The sequence below is a fragment of the Hippopotamus amphibius genome, chromosome 13 (assembly GCF_030028045.1).
Source record: "Hippopotamus amphibius kiboko isolate mHipAmp2 chromosome 13, mHipAmp2.hap2, whole genome shotgun sequence".
Lineage (NCBI taxonomy): Eukaryota > Metazoa > Chordata > Mammalia > Artiodactyla > Hippopotamidae > Hippopotamus > Hippopotamus amphibius.
The window spans coordinates 6,866,549-6,894,044 of NC_080198.1; the positions used below are offsets into that span (position 1 = coordinate 6,866,549).

The 27,496-nt window shown below is 49.9% G+C and overlaps 2 protein-coding genes across 10 annotated transcripts in view; one reads left to right on the top strand and one right to left on the bottom strand.

Moving 5' to 3' along the window:
- OGG1 (8-oxoguanine DNA glycosylase) overlaps positions 1–26,556 on the bottom strand; it is a 28,825-nt gene extending 2,269 nt beyond the window's left edge. The window contains exons 1-9 of one of the 8 annotated variants that reach the window (XR_009048874.1): positions 26,172–26,556; positions 25,612–25,859; positions 24,865–25,044; positions 23,223–23,404; positions 22,277–22,396; positions 22,093–22,142; positions 21,749–21,840; positions 15,377–15,482; positions 13,887–13,897 (exon numbers count right to left, since the gene is read on the bottom strand). Coding sequence is in view for 3 of the 8 variants with exons in the window: in XM_057706933.1 (XP_057562916.1) it covers positions 21,751–21,840; positions 22,093–22,142; positions 22,277–22,427; positions 23,223–23,404; positions 24,865–25,044; positions 25,612–25,859; positions 26,172–26,278 (1,008 nt within the window). In the remaining 5 variants the exon portion in view is untranslated. Of the gene's footprint in view, positions 1–9,164; positions 11,134–13,711; positions 13,898–15,376; positions 15,483–21,541; positions 21,841–22,092; positions 22,143–22,276; positions 22,428–23,222; positions 23,405–24,864; positions 25,045–25,611; positions 25,860–26,171 lie in introns of those variants that run through there. The other 7 variants (XR_009048873.1, XR_009048875.1, XR_009048876.1 and 4 more) reach the window with 7 other exon arrangements.
- CAMK1 (calcium/calmodulin dependent protein kinase I) lies at positions 11,329–21,565 on the top strand. 2 transcript variants are annotated; one of them, XM_057706930.1, is made up of 12 exons: positions 11,329–11,464; positions 13,528–13,642; positions 15,401–15,532; positions 16,783–16,857; positions 16,966–17,104; positions 17,847–17,973; positions 18,068–18,143; positions 18,817–18,929; positions 19,501–19,579; positions 19,675–19,762; positions 21,059–21,176; positions 21,285–21,565. In XM_057706930.1, the coding sequence occupies exons 2-12, from the start codon at positions 13,560–13,562 to the stop codon at positions 21,365–21,367; spliced, it is 1,113 nt and encodes a 370-aa protein (XP_057562913.1). In that variant the 5' UTR covers positions 11,329–11,464; positions 13,528–13,559; the 3' UTR covers positions 21,368–21,565. The 2 variants fall into 2 exon arrangements, with proteins under 2 accessions (XP_057562913.1, XP_057562912.1); XM_057706929.1 differs by having other exon boundaries at positions 21,059–21,565.
- Positions 26,557–27,496: the final 940 nt, after the last annotated feature.

Consider the following 27,496-nt stretch of genomic DNA (forward strand, 5'->3'; position numbering starts at 1 on the left):
AATCTGTGAATGTCTGTTACTGTGGGGTAGAAAGGAACTGATGTGGGTGGCAAAGTCTAGGAGGGCATGCTTGATGGCTCTCAGTCTGTGGCCCACTCGCCTAGGTCATTCATTCAGGGAGGACTTTCTGAAGATAGATACTTGTGGCTGCAGGTAACATAACACCCCGGCTCAGGGTGGTTTAACAGCAAGAAAATGTGTTAGCTAGGGGTTTGGTGGCCCTGGGGCAGGGTAGCATCCAGGGTTGGCCAATCCAGCTTTCACCTAAAGTAGGTTCCCTTCCAGCTGTGCAGTGGCAGCTAGTAGCAGCTGATGGAGGCCAAATGCTTCCTCATTTCTGTCCAGCACGAGAGAGGGCAGGAAGGTGCCAGCTGGCTTCCATGGCCCACCCAAAAGAGTAAGAAGCCTTTCCCAGACACCCTTATGTCTCACCAGCCCAAACTAGGTCCTACATGCCCATTCTTGAACCAGTCACTGACAAGGGATGACTCTAATGGGTTTAAACCAGTCTCCATGAGAAAGGAGTCTGCTCCCCCACTAAGCCTAAGGCAGTGGGGAGACAGTGTGGAACCCAACAAAGATCTGAAGAGGAAGGGGAAATGGATGCTGGATAGGCCACCAAAAGCATCCCTTTCCACAGCCTCGGGCGGGAAGCTAGGCCTGGGAGTCACAGATGAATAAATACACTCTCGTCCCTGCCTCCAGTTGTTCCCAAACTGTGGTGTCAGAGAGTCATAGAATAATTTGCAATTTACTGTGGGAAGGTTGAAGTCCACATGGAGGAGGGGAGCAGAAGGGTCTCTGAGAAAGTGACCTATGAATTGAGCCATAAAGAAGGATGGCCAGGATGGCCAACATTCTCATATGCCCGGCAACACTTCTGTTGGAGAACTGACCCTTCCCTGATCCATGTGGCTCTGTGGGGCTGTCAAACTAGGGGGGACACATGACCCCAGCCTTGCCAATCTCAGTCCACCATCCCTCTAGCCACAACAATCGGTCCAAAGAGTGGGCCTGTGACCCAAGCTGGGCCAGTCAGAGGCTTTCCGTAAGATTACTCTGGATGCTGAAAGAAAGGAGGATTTCTCTTCTTGTGTATGAAAAAAAACATAGAATATAAGCTTGAGCTGCCCAGTAACCCATTTTCCTGCCACATGGAAGAGTCTGCCTGAGAATAAAGCCAATTCAGAGAAGCAGAGCCAGGAGATGGAGAAGAAGACAGAGCTCTGATGATGTAGCTGGAGCCCTGGATACTCCACTGGAGTTCAGTTATATCCACCTCCAAATGCTTCTTTTGGCTTAAGCTAGTTTACTTTGGAGCTTTGTCATTTGTCAGCTGAAAAAGATCTGACTAATAAAAGTGGATTTGGGCAAAAAGAAGGGTGGAGTATGGTCCTGAAAGAAAGGACAGTGTGAAGCTCTGCCTCCAGCTATGTGGCAGCGGGGGAACGGGGGCTGCTGCTGCAGATTTTCAGTGACTCACTGACCCCAGCTTGTGTACTGCCTTCTCAGAGGAAAAACACCCACACTAATTTCTAAAATTAAGTGCTCAGTAAATTCAGTCCTGTACAAGGCATGGTTAAACTCATTAAGCTATTGAATCTTCTCAGCTACCCCTCATGGTAGGTACTAATAACATCCTATTCACAGATGAGGAAACTAAGTCAGGAGTTTGCATACCTTGCTTGCGCAAACAATTGATTAGTCGTTGAGCCACGTCTCAAGCTCAGTCCATCTGACTTGCACACAGAGCCTCTTTATTACACAACACATGAGGGCCCCACTTCCTTACAGTCTGTGAATGGTACTTCTAGGCTTAGGCAGTGCACAACCTGTGCAGCTACACGTGGCAGCCCTGCCTACAGACCCCCTGTCCTTAATTAACTATTCATTTCCATGTCCATTACACCAGACCATAAGTATGGTAGGCGTTGTTAGAGTGTTCCAGGAACAGAGACAGTTTTCTGGAGGAGGTAGGATGGCAGCTGAGGTCCCCAAATTAGTTAGAATTGTGAGAGAGGAAGATAGATATTATAAATAGAAGGAAAAACCCTAGAAGACTGACCAGGCCCAGTTCATTAGGGGAAAAAAACGTTAACTTTCAAGGATCAGTTGTGAGAATTCTATCCTCCACTGCACACCTACTATCTGCCTGGTACTGTGCTGGGCCCTTCACTGCCATGTCTTATTTGATGCTCACCACACCTACAAGGCAAGTAGTAACATTCCTGCCCTGCAGAGGCAACATCAAGGCTCAAAAAGGCACATTGCCTTCTGGGGCTACACAGCCTTGGTGTAGGAACAATTACCATTCTGACAGCACCACCCCTGACAGAGCTGACAACCACAGCGGGACAGAGAGTCCTTTCTTATGCCCATACCCATGTCCGCTGGAGCCAACGAAGGCCTCCTTTATGGGGTTTGGGAAAAGCTGGCTTCCCTGTGAGGAGGGGGAGATTAGTTCCAGCACCTCAAGGCTTCAATTTTATTTGTTTATTCTTTATTTTATTTTTCGGCTGCACCACGCAGCTTGCAGAATCCTAGTTCCCTGACCAGGGATTGAACCCAGGCCCCAGCAGTGGAAAGTGCGGAGTCCTAACCACTGGACCGCCAGGGAATTCCCTACACTCCAATTTTAGTTTGAAACAATACTGACACTTTGTCACCAGTTTGGTGAAAGAGTCTTTTGTGTCTTGGCCCTGAAAAATCATCCACCAACATTGTTTATCCTGACTCCCAAACGCCTTACAACTGACTTTCAGAAACACCAGGGTGAGTGAGAACAGGATTGGGTACAGGTTAATCCCTGGCACAGTGAACATGACCCAGTATGGGTCCCCAGGCCAGTTCTGGAGAAGAGACTGGGGGATGCTGGGTCCCAGGTGACTTCTGCTAAGCAAGAAGTAATGGGGAGTTCCCTGGTTGCCTAGTGGTTAGGATTCTGGGCTTTCACTGCGGTGGCCTGGGTTCAACCCCTGGTGGGACAACTGAGATCCCACAAGCCATGAAGTGTGGCAAGGAAAAAAAAAAGAAAAGAAAAGAAAGGAAGCAATGGCTGGAACTTTGTGGAAAAATGGTCAGAGAGTAAATTCCTTCCCTGATCTGTGGCTCAGGAATCAAAGGGGAGAATTAGGCACAAATGGACCATAATTTACTTGTTCATGTATTAACTCGCTCATCATTTCTTCTCTTCACTCACCTCATTCACTTATTCAAATCCATCTACTTGCCTCCATTTCCTCATTCATACTTTTGTTTCCTTACTCAGTGACCCTGTTACCATGAGTGAGAGCTATATAGGTGATTAAGGCCTCAGAGATGGGGAGGCAGCTGAGCAGACAACCAAAACACAGGCAATAAAAGCAATAATAGAAGAATGTACAAAATCTGCAGGGACCTGGGACAGAGAATGGTTTAACAACAGCTTAGAGGGTCAGGAAAGCCTTCAGCTAGGATGGGGAAAGGAGGTTGCCGGTCAGAAGACATTTCAGACAAAAGGAACAGCAAGGCACAGAGGTGAGAACAGCTTGCCTGCTTAGAGAGAGGTGAGAACTTCAGTGTGACTGGAGCCTTGGGTGTGTGGAGGGGGAGCGAAGGATGAGAGATGAGGCAGAAAGTAGGTTGAGACGAGGCTGGGACAGGCTTTGAATGGCAGGTTAAGGAGCACTGGTTTTATTCTTGAGGTCAAGGGTTCTCAAACTGTGGTTCCTGAACCAGCAACATCAGCATCACCTGGGAACTTAATAAAGATGCAAATTCTCAGGGCCCAGACCTACCCAATCAATAGGGCTACAGGTGCGGCCCAGCTGTCTCTGTTTCAGCATGCCCTCCAGGTGATTCTTGATGCATTTTACAGTTTGGGCATCACTTTCCTAGGTAGCAGGGAGCCAGGGGTGGTTTGTGAGCAGGGGAGTGACATAATAGCACTCTGAAATGGAAAGTACTCTGATAGCAGCATGGAGGCTGAACTGAATAGAGGAGGTGAGGGTGAAATTGGGGCAGATGGGAGTGCAATCATGTGCAGAGAAATACATCTGAGATGGTGGATATGGCAGAAACTGGTAGATGTCCTCCCTTTCTTCTATAGTAATAGAACTCCTGATTTTTATCTGGACGTGTGCCTCTGAATGTGACTGAGTTTTGGCTGACAGGATGTGAGTGGAAGAGATGTGTGTCATGAGGTCTTGAGTCCCAAGGGGTGTGCCCTCCATGTCCCCCTCTCTCCCTGGCTGGGATGAGGCACGGTAGCCACTCACATCGAAACATACAGTCAAAGATACCATAGGAACAACTCAACAATAAGAAGCTATGGTCCCTCTTACCTTATAGTCATCCTACCAGCCTGACACGGCTGTGGCCAGATTGTTATACACTTCTATTTTATTAAATCACAATTATTTTGGGTGTCTCTTAGAGAAACCAAACCTACATTCTAGTTGATACACTGAATAAGTGGCACGCCAAGCCCTCTCTTCAAACTATACTTGCTTCCTTCTCTTCCCTTCTCCTCTTTCTTTTTCGAAAGAATGTGAGAAAACTTATAATTGAGGGCATGTCTAATGAGTTTCATAAAATACAAATATAAAGTTAAGCCCATCTGGTTTAATGGAGTCGCTGTTATTAAGCTTTAGATTTAGCTCTAAGCTTCCTGGAAGCTAAGGCGAAAAATGGAAACATGATGAATCAGTCTCAGAACATTTGATTTCAGAGTAAAGGGCATCTCCCAGTTTTCCTGACAAAAATTCTAGTAATTTGTCCTGCTTGAGAAATTTTTCAACTGGAGTCATATATTGATAATATTCGCCAAAAATGTGACAGCAAAAGGAGATTGAGTTTCACAGGGTGATTTCTTATCACAATCTTTGATGAAAGCTCACAGCATATTGTTAAAACAGCTCTGGGAGGATGGTTATGCAAGGGACCAAGCTAGGGTGGTGCTAAGTACTATGCATGAATTTGCTCCTCTTAACAACCCTATGTCAAAGTAGGTAATACTATTACCCCTATTTTACAGATGAGGAAACTAGGATATAGAAAGGAGAAGGGCCAGATCAGATAACTAGTGGTGAGCCAGTTTTGTAAGCCAGGTCTTAGACTTTTTAGAGGCCCTTTCTAAACGTTCCTCTCCAGGCCTGCCAGCACCATTACATACGAAATTGTAGGTATTATGGGTTGAAAATCAGAGAAAAGCACAAAAATCATTGCCCCAGAATATGCCTGTGTTAGCCGAGAGAAATGAGTGAAATCTGATAAAGATTAGAGGGACCTCTGAGCCTCTTAAGATAGGCTTCTCCTGATAGGGTGAGAATGTAGGGGTAGGTACTATGGAGGCAGAGGGGAAACCCCAAATTTGGAGCTTGCCTAGAACTTATGGGGCTTCAAGAATGGAAGGAGATGGACTTCCCTGGTGGCACAGTGGTTAAGAATCTGTCTGCCAATGCAGGGGACACAGGTTCGATCCCTGCTCCAGGAAGATTCCACATGCCGTGGAGCAGCTAAGCCCACGCACCACAAGTAGTGAGCCTGCGCTCTAGAGCCTGCGAGCCACATCTATTGAGCCCACATGCCACAACTACTGAAGCCTGCATGCCTAGAGCCTGTGCTCCGCAACAAGAGAAGCCACCACAATGAGAAGCCCACACACCACAACGAAGAGTAGCCTGGCTTGCCACAACTAGAGAAAGCCTGCACGCAGCAACAAAGACCCAATGCAGCCAATAAATAAATAAATAAATGTTAAAACAAAAGAATGGAAGGAGAAATAATACTGAAAGCACTGTCCTAGGGCAGCTAATGTGTAGAAAAGAAGAAAACTCTGTCTCATTTCTTACTGAGAACCCACTCAGTAAGTACCAGGTATGTGCTAGAAACCCAAGTGACAACAAGGGAACTAGCCTTCTGGGTGAAAGGCATTTTCTAAGTTGTCTCATTCTCAAAATAACCCTATGGAGGTATGATTATGGGTGTGATTATGCCATGTTCTAGACGAGGAAACTGAGGCTCTGAGCTGTTAAATGATTTGCCCAAGATCCCACAGCTGGTAAGGAGTAGAGGTGGAGTTTGAACCTAGGTCTGTCTGATTCCAAATCTTTTAATGCACCATCACTGTTTTATTAGCAGGGAGAGAAAAGGTGTGATGAATTCAACACTTAAATCCATTCTATTTCCACGTTGTTATTGTTGTTAAAATACAATTTAAATAACTGAACAGCAAACTGGTACACACCCACCATCTTTCGGCATAATTTTTTTAAAGTGACTTTTTGATTGTAAAGTTAATATTACTCAACAAAAAAAAATGTTTGGAGAATATAGACATGTAGAGAGAAGTCAAAGAAACAAAACTGAATCAGATAATTCTTTGACCATTAACTTTTGTGGAATCTGACAAATGAGAGTTCTGGTTTCTTAAAAAAACAACCAAAAAACACAAACAAAAATTTGTGGTGTTCCTCTCCGCTCTTTGCTGTGAATAATTCGTAGTTTGCATTTTACATTGAAGGGGCTTCCTAGGTGGCGCAGTGGTTGAGAATCTGCCTGCCAATGCAGGCGACACGGGTTCGTATCCCTGCTCTAGGAAGATCCCACATGCCGCAGAGCAACTAAGCCTGCGCGCCAGAACTACTGAGCCTGCGTGTTAGAGCCCGGGAGCCACAGCTATTGAGTAGAGCCTGTGCTCCTCAACAAGAGAAGCCACAGCAATGAGGAGCCAGCGCACCACAATGAAGAGTAGCCCCCACTCACCGCAACTAAGGAAAACCCACACACAGCAAAAAAAAAAAAAAAAAAAAAGACCCACCACAGTCATTTTACATTGAAGTTATCCAACTGCATACCTGCTTAACAGTATAAGCATTTTGTTCCTGTTTTTGTTGGTTGCATTACCATCAGTTTACAAGCTGTGAAATATTATATCTGGTAGATGTGCCTTATGTTCTTTAATCATTCCCTTCTTGGGGATTTCTTCTAAATTTTGCTGTTATAAAAATATCCCTTCAAACATCTTGGAGTGTATAGGTTTGTCCTAACTTAGAATTATTTCCCTGAAATTGATTCCCAGAAGAGAAATTCCTAGGTCAAAAGGCCTGGACATTATTTAAGACTTTGATGCATACTGCCAAACTGCTTTCCAAAAGAAAGATTTTAGCAAGTCATTTTCCCACCAGAAATGTAGAAGTATCCATTGCTCACACTAACACCAGCTTTGGGGGTTACCAGTTTTTTTAAACTTTAAATTTGAGAGGCTATAAATGGCTTTTTCTTTTAGCTTGTACTTCCTTGAATATTTGGGAGGTACAGAATATTCCATATTCATTGTGTTTCATCTGTCTCATTTAACCATTTATTGGGTTGTCAATTTTATGTGTTCTTTACATCATGGAAATATTAACCCATTGTCTGTAAAACATTTCCCCAGTCTTAAGTTGCCTTTTACTGTTAGCTATGATTTTGGAATAAGGTAGGGTTTGTGGTTTTTTTTTTTTTCCCCAACAACAGAAGAATGTTTTTATGTTTGTGATGCAACCAACAAGGGATTAATTTCCAAAATGTACAAACAGCTCACACAACTCAACAACAAAAAAACAAACAACCCAGTTGAAAAATGAGCAGAAGATCTAAATAGACATTTCTCCAAAGAAGAAATACAAATGGCCAATAGGCACAGGAAAAGATGCTCAACATCACTTATTATTAGAGAAATACAAATCAAAAGTACAATGAGGCACCACCTCACACCCGTCAGAATGGTCATCACTAAAACTCTACAAATAACAGGCTGGAGAGGATGTAGAGGAAAGGGAACCCTCCCACACTGCTGGTGGGAATGTAAGTTGGTGCAGCCACTATGGAAAACAGTATGGAGATTCCTCAGGAAACTAAAAATAGAATTACCATATGATCCAGCAATCCCACTCCTGAGCATATATCCAGACAAAACTCTAATCCAAAAAGATACCTGCACCCCTATATTCATAGCAGCACTACTCACAATAGCCAGGACATGGAAACAACCTAAATGTCCATCTACAGACAACTGGATAAAGAATGGCATACTTACAATGGAATACTACTCAGCCATAAAAAAGAACGAAATAATGCCACTTGCAGCAACATGGATGCAACTAGAGATTATCATACTAAATCAACTAAGAAAAAGAAAGACAAGTACCATATGGTATCACTTATATGTGTGGAATCTAAAATATGACATAGGGAATTCCCTGGTTGTCCAGTGGTTAGGACTCGGCACTTTCACTGCTGTGGCTCAGATTCACTCTCTGGTCAGGGAAGTAAGATTCTGCAAGCTGCACAGCACAGCCAAAAAAATAAAGTAAAATATGACACAAATGAACCTATCTACGGAACAGAAACAGACTCACGGAAGTAGAGGGCAGACTTTTGGTTGCCAAGGTCTGGGAGGGGTTGGGAGAGGGATGGAGTGGAGGTTGGGGTTAGCAGATGCAAGCTATTATACATGGGATGGATAAACAACAAGGTCCTACTGTACAGCACAGAGAATTATATTTAGCATCCTATGATAACCCATAATAGAAGAGAATATTAAAAAGATAAAAAAGAATATATATACACATATATATAAAATGGAATCGCTTTGCTATACAGCAGAAATTAACACGTAAATCAATTATACTTCAATTAAAAAAAGAATGTTTTTATGTTTGTAAATAAACCTGTCCATCCTTTCATTGTGATTTCTTCTAGTTTTCTCTAATCTTAAAAGATCATTCACTCATCTAATGGATAATTTTCTGTTAGATTCAAGACTTGATGGAGACGTCCGAATTGTTTTGTCACTTTTTAATAACGGAGAGAAGAGGATTATTTCTTTTACTTTTTTCTTCTCTTTTCCTATATTTGACTTTCCTTGAATCACTTTTTGTTTTAGTACCTTGAAATATGCTCACTGGATGTGGGGGCTGTAGGAGGAAATGTGTATATGTACACATGTCAAAAAAAGAAAGTCTGGAAGAATATGTACCAAAACATATTAAAACTGTTTTGTGTTTGTTGGTTTTTTTCTGACTGATGGGAACAGGGCTGGGAAGGATTTGCGCCTGCCTAGCACTGCTCTTTCCTTTGGGCAAAACAGCCGTCTTCATTCCTTGTGACTTAGATGCGGCTGCCTATGACAGTACACTTACCCTGTATAGTACCTTATTCCTCGGGCAACAGTTTAGAGGGTAAAGGCGTAGGCACGTCACTCCAGCAGAGCCCATCAGAGTCCTTCTCTGAGACTGATACACGAAACTGGGTATAGCTCCTCTTTTGCTGGGTTCAGTTGGAAAGGTGGGGTTGCTTCACACCATGCTTCCTGCCAGATAGAGGAGATCACTCTGTAGAGGAAAGGAAGCTGAAGTGTAAAGAAAAATCAAGACAAGGAGAGATGAGAGAAAGCAAATCCTGTGAGTAGTGTGTCTCCAGTTCCAGTCTCAGACCGTGATCCATGGTGTTCTTCCTTCAGTCTTGCCTCAGCTATTGAGGGTTCCTCTTTGGTGAAGGTGGCCTAGTTTGGGATTCTATTACTTGACAAGTGAAAGAATCTAACCAGTGGCAAGGAGATTTGGGGGAGGGAAATTGGCCCTTAGCCCTCTATCCCCAGACAAATCAGGTCCCTTCTCTGAGCCTCAGTTTACACTAAAGTAAAAGTAAATTCTAGCTGTTATGTACTTTTTAAAACATTTATTTTTGGCTGCGTTGGATCTTCGTTGCTGCACACAGGGCTTCCCTAGTTGTGGCGAGCGGGGCTGCTCTTCATTGAGGTGTGCGGGCTTCTCATTGCAGTGGCTTCTCTTGTTGCAGAGCACAGTCTCTATGTGTGTGGGCTTCAGTAGTTGTGGCACACGGGCTCAGTAGTTGTGGCTCGCGGGTTCTAGTACGCAGACTCAGTAGTTGCGTCACACAGGCTTCGTTGCTCCGCAGCATGTGGGATCTTCCCGGACCAGGGCTCAAACCTCTGTCCCCTGCTTTGGCAGGCGGATTCTTAACCACTGTGCCACCAGGGAAGCCCTAACTGACATATTTTTAACCCCAATGGTAGTCCAGGTACTCCACATCCATCATCTCAATTCTCAGGAGAATTCTGAGTCAGACATCAATATTCCCATATTCCAGATGAAGAAACTGACTCAGCGAGGCAAAGTATGACTCAGATTCTAAGTCAGTCTCAAAAGCCTTTCTAGGAACCTCAGCCATCTTCCTGGCTCACTGTAAAATGGGCATAATAAACTGATCACCCTCCGACACAGTGGGATAAGAGAGGGAAAAGCCAGTAGAAATTGAGTTGGGAGTAAACACTGTACTCTCCCCATCTTCAGCTGGAAAATGCAGGAATTCAGGAGTGGGGGGCTGCACTGGGTGGTGATGGAGGTGGAGTGGGAGTCCTCAGCCACGAGCCTCCTCTGGGTGGCTCCAGTCCAGTCCCCACCCTTACTTCCTGGGAGTTGCTCCCCCTCCATCTTCCCAAGCAAGGCCTTGCGCAAGAGGACGTCAGGCAGGTCCCTCAGTCCCCTGCCTGTTGCCCCCGAGCGGTTTCCGGCTTCCCCTCCTCAACCTGGCCCGGAGCCACCGGCCCCTGGCGTCTGCCCAGTCACGTGGTCCTCTTTGGCCGACTTCCCTCAAGGATCCTGATTTAACTCTCCCTCCTCTCTCTTCCTTCCCCGCCCTAGGCCCTCTGGGCACCACACCTGTTCTGCTCGGCAGGTGTAGGGAATGAGAGCATCAGCTCTGCCTCGGAGAGGGACCTCGGGCCTTAGCTTTCCCGCCGGTCAAATGGGGCCCCTACCCTACGACTGCCTCAGTTCTCTTTATTGCCTACTCTTGCCTTGTCCTTTCCCTATAGCCCCATCCCTCCACCCCCACCAATCTCGTGAGCCCTTCCCAGGGCTTAGTTCCCGGGGGTGGAGGTGTGGGGGGTGGGGAGGAGGGAACAGAGCCCAACTCTAAGGGAGCTCATGGAACTGGTCTGAAAGAAACCCCAAGAGGCGGTGAAAATGGCCAGCTTCCGGCATCAGACAGACTTGGGTTCGAATTCGACTCTGCTTCTGACCAACCGCTGATTCTGAACCCTTCATCTCTCTGTGCCTCAGTTGTTCCTTCTGCGAAACGGGGCCCCTGCCGGGAGACGAACGATAGAAAGAGTCCAGCGGAGGCTCTGACCTGAACCGAGGGGTTCCCCTGCCCACCCTCGCCGCCGGCGCCCCTTCCCCGGCCCGGGAGCGGAGCCTCACCTCCCCGTCCCTAGTCCCTCCGCCGCAGGCTCCTCCTCCACTGACATCAGAGCCGCAGGCGGGCGGAGGGAGCCAGCGGAGCCCGAACCGAGCCCCAGCGAGAGAGAGGGCGGGCGGGCCAGGAGCGCGGCAGCGGCGGACGGCGGACGGCGGACGGAGCTCGGCACCGGCCAACTCGGGCCTCCCCAGCCAGCCCCGCGGCGGGGCAGCCGCAGGTACGGCCCGGGAGCCGCCCCGCCCGCCACCCTGGGCGCCGACGGGCGGCGGGACCCCTCAGCCGCTGGATACCCTCCCCCAAGGATGGGCGGGGGCGCCTGGGCGTGCTGGACTCTACATGGGCAGGGCTGGGCCTTTCTCCCCCACCTCTGGCCCAGCAGGTGCCAGGAGGCCGGTGGGAAACTGAGTGGGTAAGAGGAAGGTGGGGAGGGGTGTGTGTGTGTTTGTTTGTGTGTGTCTGCCTTCAGCTGGGCCTGAACGTGGAAGGTCTGGGCATTTGGCGGTATAGATGTGTGGGGGCCGAGTTGGGGTATGCGAATGTCTTAGCACAGGCAAGTGGATCAGATATGAAGTTGCAGCATGTTGGTGTGTAAGGGTATCCATATGGGTGGGAATGTCTGGGAATCAGTGTTTGTGTTGCAGATGTGTATCCAGGTGTTGTGTGTGCTGGAATCTGTCTCAAAGGGTAGTAAGTCAGAGTTGAGGGGTATACAGCTGTGTACTGAGGCTGCTTGGAGTTAGATGTATAAGGGTTTGGAGTTTAAGAGCTTCTAGGGTGTGTAGGAGCTGCAGGGTGAAGGGTGTCAATGAATCTGGGATGTCTGGTATACAGGTGAGGGGGGTGTGTGTGTGTGTCCAGGTGTGTGTGGGTGGTGTGAGAGGGATCTGAGGATGTCTGGGTGTGGGGATGTCTGGGGGAGTGTGTGTTTGGACATGTGTGCTGATGTCTGGGTGTACATGTATGATCAGGTGTCAGAATATCATCTGGAGATGGAGTATGCTGGGTCTGGGGGCAGGTGTTTGGGTTCAGGGGTGTGGGTGGGTCTTGGTGTGGTGTATCTGGGTGTAGGGATATGTGTGGAATGGTGAGGTTCGTATTTGCCAGGCCTCCAGGTGCGTTTAAAAATTCTGCCTCTAGAGCTTACCAGCAAGTCTCCTTTCCTAGAAGTTTCTGCCCCTGTGATGGGTGGCCAGGCCCCCTTGGGAACAAAGTCCCATCCAAAGAGTGGGCTCTCACACCAGGGGCTCTAGTCAGGGCACCTTCCTCTCATTTTCCCACAAAAGAAACAGGGAAGGAAAGTACCTTCCCTGAGGTCACACAGCACACTGGGCTCTGTTTTGGCCTCTTTCTGTGGGCCTGGGATAGGATTGAGAGGCTGTGTCCTCTGGATGTGTCCTAGTCTGGCTGCAGCCCCCTCCAAGGCCTTTGCCTTCAGCAAGCTTACCTGGGGCCCCAGCTAGGTGTCATTGGGCAACTCTGGATCCAGACCCTATCCATCGCCAACCTCAGTCTCCCCATTCTCCATCTGATAAATGGGGAGAGAATGCTCACCGTCTTCTGCTGGTTGAGACAGAGGTCTCAATGGCAAAAAGTATAGGCTGGATCAGGGTGAGATGAAGCCAGGAGGGGCAGGTTGGGTGGGACCATTTCTCAGGCTGCTGGGATCCAGATGGGGAGTCAGGAGTGAGAGGGGGTAACAGGAGGTCTGGGGAGCTCCAGCGGTGGCTGCTGTTGCTGTGGTAACACTGCAGAAGGAGCTATTTAAAAACGTGGCTGAGATATTGCTGGAAGCCCAGGCTGCCGGAAACCTGATTTCCGAGAGGCCTGGCAGGGAGAAGGAGGAGGGAGAGGAGGCACCCCAGCAAATTCCCAGGGTGGGGCTGGGACATGGCTGGTTCTGGGCACAGGGGATCCTCTGGGGCTGTGTGTTTCTACAGGCTGCTCTGAGGTCTTCTCTGCTGTCCTCCCAGAGGTCAGTGTCCCCCTGAGCATTTGGACTTAGAGAGGGAGAAAACGGGAGATGGGCTGAATAAATGAATGAATGAGTGACTTTGTTGAAAAAAGAATTTTGTTGCCACTCTGAAAGATGTTCCCCTCAGCATAAGGATACATGGAATAGATGTTGCTGAATGAACAAATGACCTGTGAATGAATGTTGAGTGATTCTGTCAAATGAGTGAATCAAGGAATGAATAAATGCAGGCTGAGCGGGGCCCCTAGTAAGTTCCCACAAAGAGGGCTGGGCCCTGCTGAGTCTTCTCCTTCCATCCTCTTTCCCAGGAGCCCTGGCTGTGGCCGGGGGGCAGTGGGCCATGCCGGGGGCAGTGGAAGGCCCCAGCTGGAAGCAGGCGGAGGACATTAGGAACATTTACGACTTCCGTGATGTTCTGGGAACGTGAGTCTCAGGGCAGGAGAGAAGGGGAGCTGTCCCTGAGCTGGGCAGTGGGGTTGGGAAGGTCCTTACTCCTGGGCCTGACTGGCTGGGGAGGCCGAGTCCAGGGTGGTGCTTCCTCTGGCCAGTTGATCACCGCTTCCTGTTTCCTACAGCCCTGGCCCCATGGTAGCCTTGTATGGCCTGACTGGCCCAGGCTTTTCACTTCTGGCTGACAGTGGGTGGAACAGAGGCTGCTCTTGCCACAGCTCTGGGTTCCTGTGACAAGAAGAAAGTAGGAAAGAATGAAGGAGCCAGTTTTTCAAACTGGCTGCCAAGAACCAGGGGTTCTGGCCTAGGTTTTGGAACTGAAGTTGAGCATGGCTCTGCTCTCAGTGGTGGGAATCCAGAAATAACTCAAACCTGATCTCTGCTCCTCAAGTTGATCCCAAACATGTGAGGGAGACAGACTTATGGAAAATGACAACAGGGTGTGTGCTGTGCTCTAGCTAAATTCGGGAATGAGGACTTTGTTGAGCCCAGAGCGAGCAGTGGCTTCTGTGTGGGGAAGAACTTTCTGGAGAAGGGGGCATTAGAGCTGGGGACTGAAGGATGGATGGGAGTGTACTTGTCAGAGAGGGAGGAGGCATTCCAGGCAGAAGGAATAGCATAAGCAAAGGCTCCGAGGTATGTTATCTGTGGAAAGAGATAAAATCTGGTGGAGCTTATAATCAGAGGCTGGGGAAAGAGTGGAAGAGGCTGAGGAGAGGAACAGGTCATGTAAGGCCTGAAAGCCAAGCTATGGTGGCTGGACTTAATCCCATGAGCCACAGAAAGACATTTAAGACTTTGTGGCAGATCTGCATTTCAGGATGGTCACTCTGGCCACAGTATAAAGGGTAAACTGGAGAGGGACAAGACTGGAAACTAGCAATGAAGCTATCACAGTCACTAGTTATCCTGATGATTGAGCTCTCACCATGAGAGATGCTTTTCTTTGACTTGGACTTCTTATTATCCCAGGGAAAGCAAATAGTCCTAGAAAGAACACTCTAGTAAACCCTCCTTAATCAGTGAACTTTAATGAAAATGAGTGTGTTCCTTTCGAAGAGCCTGTTAGAAAGCATTGCCTATCAAACCTCAGTGAGCATACACATCACCTGAGGATCTTGTTAAAATGCAGATTCTGATTTAGTAGGTCTAGGGTGGGGCCTGAGATTCCACACTTCTGAAAAGTTCCCAGGTGATGCTGATGGTTCTTTATGGTTCTAAGAGGTGTTAAATAAGCCATGACTCAATCTGGCTTTTGCAGAAAAAGGAATGAATCAACCATGCACATAATCAAAAAGCCTAGGGGGGAAACTTGAGGCATGAGATGCAGAGGCTCACACAATGTTATCAGGAAATTGTCTTTGACCGCTTCTCAGCTCTGATTTCCTTTGTGTTGGCTTCATTCTCAAGCAGGCTCTCTCCAAGTGATGGCAAAGATGATCACCATTAGCTCCAGGCTTACATCCTACCACCTTAGCAGGAAAGAGCACCTCATTCTCAAAGTGCCAGTAACCTGGCTTACATCACAGGACCCAATTACTGTGGCCAGGGGATAGACTACTCTGATTGGCCAGGCTGGGTCACCTCTGGCACCAGGGAGGTGAATGAGTGATGGAGGGAGGCTCATCCCACCTCCTTGGTCTGAGGGTGGTCACATAACCCATACATGGGATGGAGGAGAGGCTGGAGGGAAGCTGAGTTCCATACCTCATGAATCCCCTCTCCCTGCAGAGGGGCCTTCTCGGAGGTAATCCTGGCGGAAGATAAGAGGACTCAGAAGCTGGTGGCCATCAAATGCATCGCCAGGAAGGCTCTGGAGGGCAAAGAGGAAAGCATGGAGAATGAGATCGCTGTCCTGCACAAGTGCGTGGGCCACATCCTGTCCCTGCCCTGGGCTGACCCTGCCTTGACCCCAGCCATTCTCTTCCTGTCTCTGCTTTGAGCAAATCATCTAACCTCTCTGAACCTCAAGTTGCTCATTTGTAAAATGGGGTAATAATCTCCACTTGGTAGGGATGTGGGGTAACATTAGAGGTCCTTTATTTCAAGCGCCTGGCACAACAGCTAACATGAAAGAAGTGACTGAGATGCCACTGCTTCTAGTGGTTTAATGTCCAATCAGATCTAATGGACAATCCTTGAACATATCTTAAACCTGTGTATCTCAACTGGTGTTATCCCTAGACCTACCTCAAGTCCCCCCCACATAAGAAACCACTGAGCAAAGTTAAAAATGCCCATCTGCTGATGCCCTGACTCAGCAACCAAATGGTCTCTGAACTGCTCTTGCTGATGGGCAATCTGCTGTTCTCACTGGAAAGCTTGTAGAATCTTCACTTCCAGCCTCCCCACTGAGCTTTCCAACCATCCTGGGCAGGTACGAAATAATCACTTCCACTATTGGGTCGGGAAGACTGACGCCCAGAGAGGACAAAGGACTTGCCCAAGGTCACACAGCAAGTTTGTGGCAGAGCCAGTCTTCCGTTCCACTCCGACACTCAATCTTCGATCAAACTCAGTCACCATCGTTAGTTCATTTCTGGAGTGTTTACTGTGTGCCAGGTACTGTGCCAAGATTCTTGCCCACATTTCCTCACGTGATCCTCACCCCAACACTTTGAGGGAAGTACTATCACTGGCTTCACATTATAGATGAAGAAACTGAGGCCCGGAGAGGTTACCCTCAATTCAGTGAATGTGAGTGAGCACCCACTCTGCACCAGGTGTGGAGGAACAGTGGGGAGCAAGATAAAGCTGCTGGTCTCGTGGAGATGACGTTCTGGTGGGGGAGGCTGACCAGTTTATAAACCCAGACATGTTAAAACCAGATACTGATCAGCTCTGTGAGGTGAGAAGACTTGCCCCCAAATAGCACGTGGCACAGGCAGAAGAGGACCCAGGTCTGTCTGATGCCGAAGCCCAGTGTTAACCCCCGTCCTCTCCTGCCTCCCATGACACTGTAATACATCATAGTAAATCTGCTTTTCCCTTTGGGACCCAAATCTTTGGCTCGTCCTGCCCAGGTGTGCAGGAGGTGGTTCTTCAAGATGAGTGTGGAGAGGTGGCTGAACTGTCCTCAGCTCTGAACCAGTTCACCTCAATTCTCCTTTCAGGATCAAGCACCCCAACATTGTAGCCCTGGATGACATTTATGAGAGTGGGGGACACCTCTATCTCATCATGCAGCTGTGAGTGGTCCTGCCTCTGCCCCGTCCTCATACCTCTCCCTGCTGCCCCCTCCCCGGCCTCTCCACCTCCCCTGCTCTTGGGCCAGACTGCCCTGTCCCTGGCTGCAGGGTGTCAGGCGGGGAGCTGTTTGACCGAATTGTGGAAAAAGGCTTCTACACAGAACGGGACGCCAGCCGCCTCATCTTCCAGGTGCTGGATGCTGTCAAGTACCTGCACGACCTAGGCATCGTACACCGAGACCTCAAGGTGGGTGTGAGGCTGTGTGCGGAGCTGAGGCATCCAGGGGTGGAGGGAGAAATTACTTCTTCCCCATTCCATTTCCGACACTCAAATGGACACAAAAGTGAATTGTGCTGTTTGTTATTTTATCCCAGTCACATCTTATGTCTTTTTCTGATAATAAAAGTCCCCCTTGCTCTTTGTAGAAAACTTGGATGGGACAGCAAAACACAAAGAAAGCCAGAAACCCCTGAAAGCCTACTCCTCAGAGATGATGATGAGGTTCACGTTTTGTAATACCTTTCATTCTACTCTAGAAGAGCACTGGGGTGAAACAGATCTGGGTTTGAATTCCAGCCCTGCCACTCCCTAACTGTAGATTCTCAGGCAAGTCACTTTGCCTCTCAAGGCATCAGTTTTCTCATCTGTAAAGTGCAGTTATCCAGAGTGGCCTGCGGGGGATGTGGTAAGGAGGAAGTAAAGTCAAGCACAGCACAGGATCTGGCGCACAGTAGCTGCTCAAAAATTCTTTAGGGCTTCACAATACACAGCTGAGGTTTATAGGAAATTCCCTCCCATATCCCTGAGGCCCTTGCCCTTTTTTGAACTTCTAACTTCCTTGAGAACTTCCTTGAGTTTCTTGTGACTCCAACCAAGGTGGCAGCTGTGAAGCCACAGTGGCTTTTGGGGGGCTCGTTGGGGTGCTTGGGGAGGCAGAGGGTTCTGCTGACCTCTGGCCATCTCCGACTCCCCTTCTCCACCCTCCCAGCCGGAGAATCTGCTGTATTACAGCCTGGATGAAGACTCCAAGATCATGATCTCCGATTTTGGCCTCTCCAAGATGGAAGACCCTGGCAGTGTGCTCTCCACAGCCTGTGGGACCCCGGGATACGTGGGTGCGGAGGGCCCTGGGCTGGGACTGAGGGCAGGGGAGGAACCAGGAGCTGCAGGGCAGAGATTTGTCACCACCATGTCTCCTTCCCTCCACAGCCCCTGAAGTGCTGGCCCAGAAGCCCTACAGCAAGGCAGTGGATTGCTGGTCCATTGGGGTCATCGCCTATATCCTGTGAGTGGGGGCTTGGCCACTGGGGATGTGGCTCCAGAGTTCTCCACTCCCCTACCTGGCTCTCTTCTTCCTCTCTGCTATTTCTTTCTTCCTGCCATCCATATTTATATCTACCAATTAATGACTAATATTACTTTACTAAATAGATACTATGTTTCTGGCACCACGCCAAACACTGGGGATTTAGCAGAGGACAAAACAAAGTGCCTGCCCTCAGGGAGCAGACATGCTAGTAGGGGAGACAGAAAATACACAAGTAAATAAATCTGTAAAATAATGGCAGGTGGTAAAAAATATTAAGAAGAAAAATCAAGCAGGGTAGGGAGATGGGAATGGATGCTGTTTTAGAAAAGGAAGTCAAGGAACCTCTCTGAAGAGGTGGCATGAGTGGCATCCTGAATGAAGTGAGGGAGCCAGACATTTGAGGTGTGGCGGGAGAGTGGTTTAGGCAGAGGGTACAGCAAGTGCAAAGGCCCTGAGGAAGGACAGATGGTAGCACATTAAGAAACAGCCACTGCAGCCAGACAGGAGTGAGCGAGGCAGAGAGGGGTAGATTTCCCCTCTTCGTAAAAGGGGAAACTCCTGCCTGATCCCCGAGACTGCCCCACAGCTCAACCCTGGAGCCAGTGGGTGCACTGCAAGTGGAAATGAGAATGAGTTTCTCCCTGCCCAGGCTCTGTGGTTACCCCCCCTTCTATGACGAGAATGATGCCAAACTCTTTGAACAGATTTTGAAGGCCGAGTACGAGTTTGACTCTCCTTATTGGGACGACATCTCTGACTCCGGTATTTGGGGCTTTGCTTTCTTCCCCTGGGTCCTACCCCCAGTGCCTTCCTCATCTGCTTTAGGGGTCTCTTCACTGCCTTCCTTTTGCCAGATTCCCCAGCCCCAGACTAAGAGCTGTCTTCAAGACCAGACATCCCACCACCCCGGGTGCTTCTCTTTGCCTGGCTCCTGGTCTGAGAAACTGTAGGCTCTCATTCATTCAGTCTTCAAACATAGTATTTTTGAAAATACCTCCCCCAACTGACTCCCTAATGCCTCAAATAGCAATTAACGTTTTTATCTGTCCTTTTGTGCCTCCAATTAGGAGGCAAAGCTGTGAAGCCATTATCAATCATTTACACATCAGTGTGAATACACCGAGTAGAATCTTCTCTTAAGTTATTCTTAAGGGAGAAAGCTGGAGGGCTGGGGTGGGTTGGGGGGCTTAGGAAAAGAATACAGGTGGGGTGGAGCAGTGCATGGGCAGATCTGGCTTCGATGCCAGGCCAGACCTGTGGGGGTGGGCTCTATCTTAGGGTGTTCTCAGGCACTACCATGCATATCGTCTTTGCTCTTATCTTGGGGGTTCAGCCAAAGACTTCATCCGGCACTTGATGGAGAAGGATCCAGATAAGAGGTTCACGTGTGAGCAGGCCTTGCAGCACCCCTGGTGAGAGCTCCCACAAGCTGCGGGTTGGGGTGGGGTCTGAGGCCCCCAGGCCTGCCTCTACCTTCACTGACAACCCTCCACACACACCCATCTAGGATTGCAGGAGATACAGCTCTAGATAAGAACATTCACCAGTCAGTGAGTGAGCAGATCAAGAAGAACTTTGCCAAGAGCAAGTGGAAGGTAAGCCCATGTCCCTAGTCCTGGGTCTCAGCCTCCCCAGGTCTCCTCCCCACCTGCACACAGCCCTCAGTTCACACAGCAGCTCGCACCGAGTGGCGCACACTGTAAATGCTCAGGGGTGCTTAGAAGAACCTCACTCACTCATTCAATGTTCCGTGACACCTACTCTATTCCAGTGATGGTCCCTGATCTCCAAGTCTAGAGGGACAACAGTGTATACTTTTTAAGGAGACGTCTAATCCAAGTGACAGGGTCCTGGAAGTGGCATAAAGTGGTATTGGCCTGACAGATCTGTCAGGCCTGACAGCAGGAATTAGCTGGGCACAGCAAAATAACGTCTGAGGTAGACGGAACTGGGCTGAAAAGGGCCAGAAGAAAGAGTGTGTCCATTCAGGGAGTGCAAGTGCTAAGCCAGGCTGGACAGGGTGCAGACACAGGTGGGGGCCACGCTGCTCGTGGGCTCGAGTGCCACAGTGACTCTGTCCTGAGGAGCCCCAGAAGGATTTTCAGCAGGGACGTGCCCTTTAGAAAGGGCTCTCAGGACGCAGAAAGGCACAGAGTGAAGGCTGGGAGACTCTTTACGGGGCTGTGGCAGAGATGCAGTCAAGATGGTGACGGCTTGGACAAGAGCAGTGGCAACAGGAACAGAGAACACTGTCCAGGAGTCATTTGGGAGGCAGAACTGACAAGAAGTGATGGTAGAATGGATATTGGGGGAGAGAGGAGGAGATGTCCAGGGCTGGCCCAAGATTTTGGTTGGGGACAAGGTGGATGGTCGTACCGTCACTAAGATGGAGATCCAGGGGCAGAAACTTGTTTTAGGGGAGGAATAGGGTTTGGACATGGTAAATTTGAAGGACACCTCAAATAGGATCAGTTGAATAGAGAATGATACACACACACCTGGGCAAGTTACTTAAACTCTGTGCCTTGGTTTCCTCCTTTGAGAGTGGTGACCTTAATAGTGCCCGCCTCAAAGATTTTCATGAAGATTAAATGAACCACTACGTAAAGTGCTTAGACCAGCGGCTGACACATAATGCTATGTTAAGTGTTTACTATTATGTGAATATGAATTAATTATATATAGTCATACACATCTATCTATATATATACATTTTATGCATGTGTGTATAACATATAATATGACTGAATATAATTTTATAAAGCCTTGTAGAGCTTTTGGGGGATCAACCAATATCGCCTGAATGAGAATAACACAACTGCTGCAAGAATTCTACTGCCACCCATGAGCTCCCACTCTCTCCAAGTCCCTTCTTCCGCCTCTCTCCACAGCAAGCCTTCAATGCCACGGCCGTGGTGCGGCACATGAGGAAGCTACAGCTGGGCACCAGCCAGGAGGGGCAGGGACAGACGGCGAGCCACGGGGAGCTGCTGACACCAGCAGCTGGGGGTGAGGCTCAGGGATCTGTGGGAAGGCAGGGGTGGTCCACAGAGAGGCACCCAGGCTGGAGTGGAGGATCTGCTCCTCTGGCCAACTCTGCTCTCTCTTTCCATGCAGGGCCAGCGGCTGGCTGCTGCTGTAGAGACTGCTGCGTGGATCCAGGCCCGGAACTGCCTCCCACACTGCCCCCCCAGCTCTAGGGGCCTGGATCCAGGGTGAGGATCCCCTGTGTAGGAGGGTTTGGGGGCAGCCTGCTCCCCTTCCTCCCCTGAACTGGGGAGTTACCCTGCTCCACTCCCTCAGCAACCCCTTTCCCTAGAGCACCTCCACTGCATTTTCCATACAAATGTTTCTATTTTATTGTTCCTTCTTATAATAAAGGGAAGAGGTTAAAACCACAGGTAGCTCTGTCTCCCCAGACAACCCCCACCCCACACTGTTGTGCAAACTACTTGATCAGAGGGTGTCTGGCCCCTGAGGTAGCTGCAGGGAGCCCCCTCTCCAACATGAGTGAGACTGGATGGAGGAGGGAGGGAATGGTGGGGAGAGGTATCTGGGGAATCCTTTTGTCCAGTGCCCACACTTAGCCTTCTGGCGCTGTGCATCTCTTTCTGCGCTTTGCTGGTGGCTCCTGAGCTCGGCAGGGCTGGCGCAGGTCAGCGCTGAACAGCACCTGGGGGGAGGGGGAGGAGCCTGAGCGGGGAGAGGGTACACTGGGGTCAGGACTGGTGGGGCAGTGTAGGGAGCTGGAAGGGTTCATGGAGGGCAGGGCTGTGGCAAGGAGAGTCCACCAGAGTCAGGGCTGTGGTGAGTGGAGAGTCCTGAGGGTCACCTGGGGCAGTGGCAGGGGTAGAAGAAAGTTGGTCAGGGCTGGTGAAGTCCTAGGGGGTCTGGGCTGGAGGAGGGGAAGCCTAGGTACACTCACTGCTTGGGCCCAGCCAGCATAAGGTCCCCACAGGCTCCGGAAGAAGTTTCCTAAACCAGAAGTGGTGAGTCGACATTAACTGTGTGGGGTTTTAGGGAGAGGTGTGGGGTTTTAGGGAGGAGTGTGGGAAATTTCCACCACCTCAGCCCACTGCCAGCCCCGACATCCCACTCTCTCTCCTCACCCAGTTCCTTGTTGGCCTGGGGGCTCGGACCCTTGGCCTGAGTGGTGGTGGGGTGCCAGCTGTAGTCACGTTGGGCGATCTGCCACACATGGACGTCCACAGGCACAGCCTGAGGCTTGTCTAGGGCCATCAAGCAGATGCAGTCGGCCACCTTTGACAGACACAGAGTGAGCCACAGAGGAGGAATGGCAGGGACCAGCCAGCAACCTGCCTTCTAGCCCCAAAGCCAGCTGCTTCCTTCTCCACTCTGAGATTACTATTACTGTACATTCTATTAATAATTTAAAAAACAGCTATGATGAGAGTGTTACTGGGTAAACATCTTACATGTGCCAGGTTCTCATCATAACCTGAAAAGAAGGTTTTTGCAAACAAGAAAACTGAAGTTCTGAAAGGTGACGTGATTTGGCCAAGTTACACAGCTAGGGAGACGCAGAACCAAGATTTAATGTTAGGCTGGAGTTCAAAGCCCAATAAAAAGAGTTCTTTAAACAAAAATTCATTTTTAAAGTACAGAGAAATATAAAAAAAAAACCCAGTAAATCCCAAATTCCCAATCATCTTTTTGATAGCTAACCCTTTTGATATTTAAACAGGAAGTTCTGTAAGTACCTATAATTTTAAGAGAAGAACAAAGTGAATTTAATAGTGAAGACAAAGGTAACCACTGTTAAGTTTCCTGTGATTCCTTCTGGAAATTTATGCATACACAGAGCAGTATATATATGTACCTGAACAAATGGTTTTTCTAAAAATGCAAAGAGCAATGTCTTTTATACCCTTTCTGCTACATTTTCTCTAACAAAACATCTGCTGGTATCTTTTCTCCTTCCCACGCTGCCTCCAGAAGCCAAGCCTGCATCCAGCTCTCAGGCCTGCCCTGTCTCCTCCTCTGCTACTCTCTACATGGGTAGTGAGGGCAGCTTCTAGCCCCCTGGGGCCTCACCTTGGTGCCTACCCCAGGCAGGGTACAGAGGGCCTTGTGGGCCTCCTCATAGGGGGCCTTGCGCAGCTGCTGCAACCAGGGAAGTCCGCCCCATTCTTCCAGGATGGCTCGGGCGCTGGCACTCACGTAGCGGGCACGGTACCCCAGGCCCAGCTTCCTGAGCTGAGCCTCCACCGCTGGCCCTGTGGGGGGGGGGGGGGGGGGGGAGTTGGGGGGGGGGCAGGGGTCAGGCATTCTCAAATCCTTCCTGTCATCAGGCTAGTGTGTGAGCCCTGCACCCCACAGGAATGCTTTCCCTAAGCACCCCTCTCCTCCCTTGCCACCCTCTGGGAGACCCCAGGATACCTGCATGTACAAAGGAAAGGGTTAAGGCCTGGGTTCTGCCCCTCTGCAAATGTTTTCTGAGCACTGACTATGTGCTGAGCAGTGGAGCAGGGACTGAGAAGGACTTGCTGCCCTGGAGGAACTCCCCAGTTGAGTTCCTTAATCTTTCCAAAGGGTGTTCACATTCATGATCTAAAAAAAGTCATAATAATCGTAACAGCTTCTGTTATCAAGTGCTGGGCATCATGCACTGGCAAAGTGCTTTAGGTACATTTTCATGCTTACTTTTCTCAAGGACCCTGATGACAATACTACTGTTCTTCCTACTTTATGGATGGAGAAAATGAGGGCTTAGAAGAGGTTAAGTAACTTGCTCAAGAAAGGACATGGTAGAAGATGGAACCTCGCACTGAGGTCTGGGACACCAAGCCTGTGCTCTTAACCCATTACACTACCCTGCCTCATGACTGCCTTATTCATCCCTCAAACCCTTCTGGATAGAAGCTGTTATTCCCATTCCACAAACAAGAGAAGCTTGGAGAGGTGAATGAATTACTTGAGGTCTTATGACCACTCAGCTGGAAGCTGAGACTCACGACTGGGTTTCTAAGCACCCAAAACATTCTGTTTTCTCCAGAGGGGGCTGTCTCCTTGCTACACAGTCACCAAACACTTCCTGTTGCTTGGTTCTCACATCTGCCAGCTGATGTACTTGCCTCTGTAAAATACTTGCCTCACACGGCTGCCATGAAGAACACATGTGTTTCTGGATGCAGAATTGTTGGGTTCACTGCAGAGATGACAACTTGAGTTTTCTGCTTACTTCCCATATGCCAAACACTGTGCTAGGTGCAGTATGTGTACTCCTTTACTCAACCCTCGTGACAACTCTGATAGGTAGGTGCTATTATTATCCCGTTCAATGGATTAAGAAACTCAGGCACAAAGAGACTAAATAATGTGCTTAAGGTCATAAACCTAGAAACCAAGTGCCAGAGTTGAGATTTCAGACCTAGGAAGGCTATCTCTAGAACGTGTGCTCTTAAGCCCAAACTGCTGTACACCGTATACAGATGTCTTCGGATGAGCTATTGAACCCGTGGGGCAAAAAGCACAGACTAGTGAGGTACTGACATTTCAGGGACAGAGAGGGAAGATGAGGTATAACTGGGGCTGATCAGACCAGGCAGGGTGGTTCTAGATGAGGGCAGTATTTAGAAAGGCAGGAAGCTTTGAGATGGGAGAAAGGCACCAGGGGAGAACTGAACAGACCCTGAAAGGTGTTGGAAGGCCTGGAGGCAGGGACCCACCTACTCACCAGCCAGGGCCTGCAAGCTGGGGAAACCATGGTAGGTGACATCATCAAGCTGGATGAGCCGAGGTCCGAAGGTCTGGCAGAGCCGCTCCACCATGCTAGTGATGCGGGCGATGTTGTTGTTGGAGGAACAGATGAAGGAGAAAAGGCACTCAGTGGGGTCCTGTTGCAGGAGTCGCACACCTGGGGAACAAAAAGGCAGGGGAACCAAAATTCATTTGCTGTTGGAAGTGGCCTCTTCTCACCATCAGATCCTAGGCACCAAGGCTCCCGGGGGATCCCAAGGGAATGAGGGACAGCGTTGTCAGAGAAAACAACACCACAGCTCTCATTCCTCATAGCATCTTGTGAGGTCTGGGTTATCATTCCATTCCACAGATGAAGAAGTCACAATGTAAGCACTCTGAGGGTGGGGATCTGTTTCTGTTTTGTTCAATGCGGTACCCCCAGTCACATAACTGATGCTCTGTGAACATTTATAGAATGAATGAATTCACCAGCCCCAGATCACACAGCCAGGATTTGGTTCAGTATCTTTGTCACTCCACTATGGTGGTCAGCAGGACAATAATAACAGTAATAATAATTACTATGTGTCAGGCACTATTTTAGGCACTTTACATGTATTAGCTTCTTTAAACCTCATCAAATCCTATGAAGTGGATATAATCCCCATTTTACAGATGGTGAAATTGAGTAACTTAACCAAATCACAAGCATTCCAACCCCTGCCTCAGGCTCTGTACTCACCTTGGAATTTCTGAGCCACCTCTTGAAAGTGCGGGTCCACAGAACTCCAGTGTTGATACAGCTGAGCAAGGCTGACATCCAGCTGGAAGTACTGTCGCACGGCCTTTAGCTCTTCCAGCGTGGGCCTGCCAACCCGGCCCTTATCCTCTCGGTACACAGTGCAGTAAAGATGTTCCTCAGTCTGGGTCAGTGTCCATACCTGGTCGGCCAGCACGCCGCTCCAGTGTGCAGGGCTTTGCTCCCTCCACCTGAGTCCCCAGGCACACGGCAGCCCTAGCACTCAGTTTCCCTTCCTGCACCCTTTGCGGCCCTCCCATCCTATATACAGAACTGACTTACGAATTGCAAAGTAAAAGTGCTTTCTTTTACATCAATTATATCATGTAATCCCCGCAAGAACATCGCGCAGGCTTATTACCTCCTCCTTATAAAGGACGTAACAGGGTCACCACCCGTGCCTCAGTCTCCTCTTTTGTACTCTAAAGTTTCTTCCATCCCCTGACGTTCCTTTGCACCCCAGGATCTGCAGTGCTGAGGTGCCAAGAGGCTGGGTCACTCACCGGAAGGACTGTCCAGAAGCCAGAACCAGGTCCAGGCGCAGCTCAGAGCGCGGACAGGGGATGGAGGCCCACAGGGCCGGGACGGAGGCTAGAGTGCGGTGCCCCATGCTAATGGGCAGAAGGGAGAGAACTAATCTGTCCACGTCAGGCTCCGCCCCATGGTGGCCCCGCCCACTCAAAGCAGTGCTACTCGCAGCCGAGACCAGGCCCCAACGGTCACGCCTCTCAAGGCCTTGCCCACCAAATCCTCCTAATTTGTTAAGGTCCGCCCCGTTTTATTTGATTTCTCGACTCCCCGCAGGTCCCGCTCCTTGCAGTCCACCGAGGCTCCGTCTCTCCCACTCTGTCCTGACCCTCCCGCCCTTCCTCCCCCGCCCTCCACAGCCTCGGGTTGCGTACCACTGTCTCCCCAGCTGCCGCGACTCTGGCACGCGCGCGCAAGCGCCCTCTTCCGGTTTCTCCGGGGGCCGACCTCACTCTCACAGGAAGTAAGGGTCAAGCCCGGCTAATTGGATCCAGAGATAGCCAATCCGCGGACAGTTAAGAGGAGCCAATGAGAACCGGGCGTGACGGCGGGTGGGCGGACCTTTCCGTGGCGCGGTAGCGGTTGGCGCGCGCTGGGCTCGCTGCCCGCTCCTGGCCTTTCTTCTGTGGGCCCTGCACTCGGCCCGCCGGCGTGTCGCATCCCCGCGCCCCACGCCCCACGGCCCGGGAGCACAGCGCGCCCTCAGGCGCCAGTCCTCACTGCCGGAACTTCTCAGAGAGCCCTGCGGTTCCTCAGGGCCTGACCGCCTACAGAACCAAGTCCTAGCCCCCGCCGTCCTCAGCGAGCCCTTCCCACCGGGCCTCTCTGGGCTGATCCTCGCCCCCCTCAGTCCGCCTCCCCCGAACCCCCCTCACTGAGAATCGCGCCGGAACGCAGCTCTGGGCCCGCCGAGCGCCTGAGGTGTCCCCACAGCGTCTGGCTCCCGAGGATTCTGCCTTCGCGCTCACCCGCTGAGCTGCTCCCTTCCAAGGGCTTGTCCCTGAGCCTCGACCTCGCAGCCTCGGGCTCTTCGCAGACTTCCCCGTCAGAGGCCTGCCTCCTAGGACTGTGTCCCGGGACTGTCCCGCCGGGCGCGCCCGCTGGCCGCCACGGCGGCTGCCTCCACCTGGGGCCTTCCTCCGCGGCAGCCCTGCGGAGCGGGACTGTGCCCAGCAGCCCAGAGAGGCCGCAGGGCCACCAAGCGTGGGCCTCGGGGCAGCCCCGTTGCCAGGGCCGGCTGCCTGGCCCAGAGAGGTGTATCATGTAACTACTTCCCTTTTGGAGAAAGACGCAGAAAGCA

What these genes read in the sequence shown, in the direction of transcription:
- CAMK1 (XM_057706929.1), top strand. Translation starts at nt 13,560, where the DNA reads ATGCCGGGGGCAGTGGAAGGCCCCAGCTGGAAGCAGGCGGAGGACATT. An exon ending in GAGATCGCTGTCCTGCACAA is followed by an intron (nt 15,533 to 16,782) that starts GTGCGTGGGCCA and finishes TTCTCCTTTCAG; the next exon opens with GATCAAGCACCCCAACATTG. An exon ending in TGGGACCCCGGGATACGTGG is followed by an intron (nt 17,974 to 18,067) that starts GTGCGGAGGGCC and finishes TTCCCTCCACAG; the next exon opens with CCCCTGAAGTGCTGGCCCAG.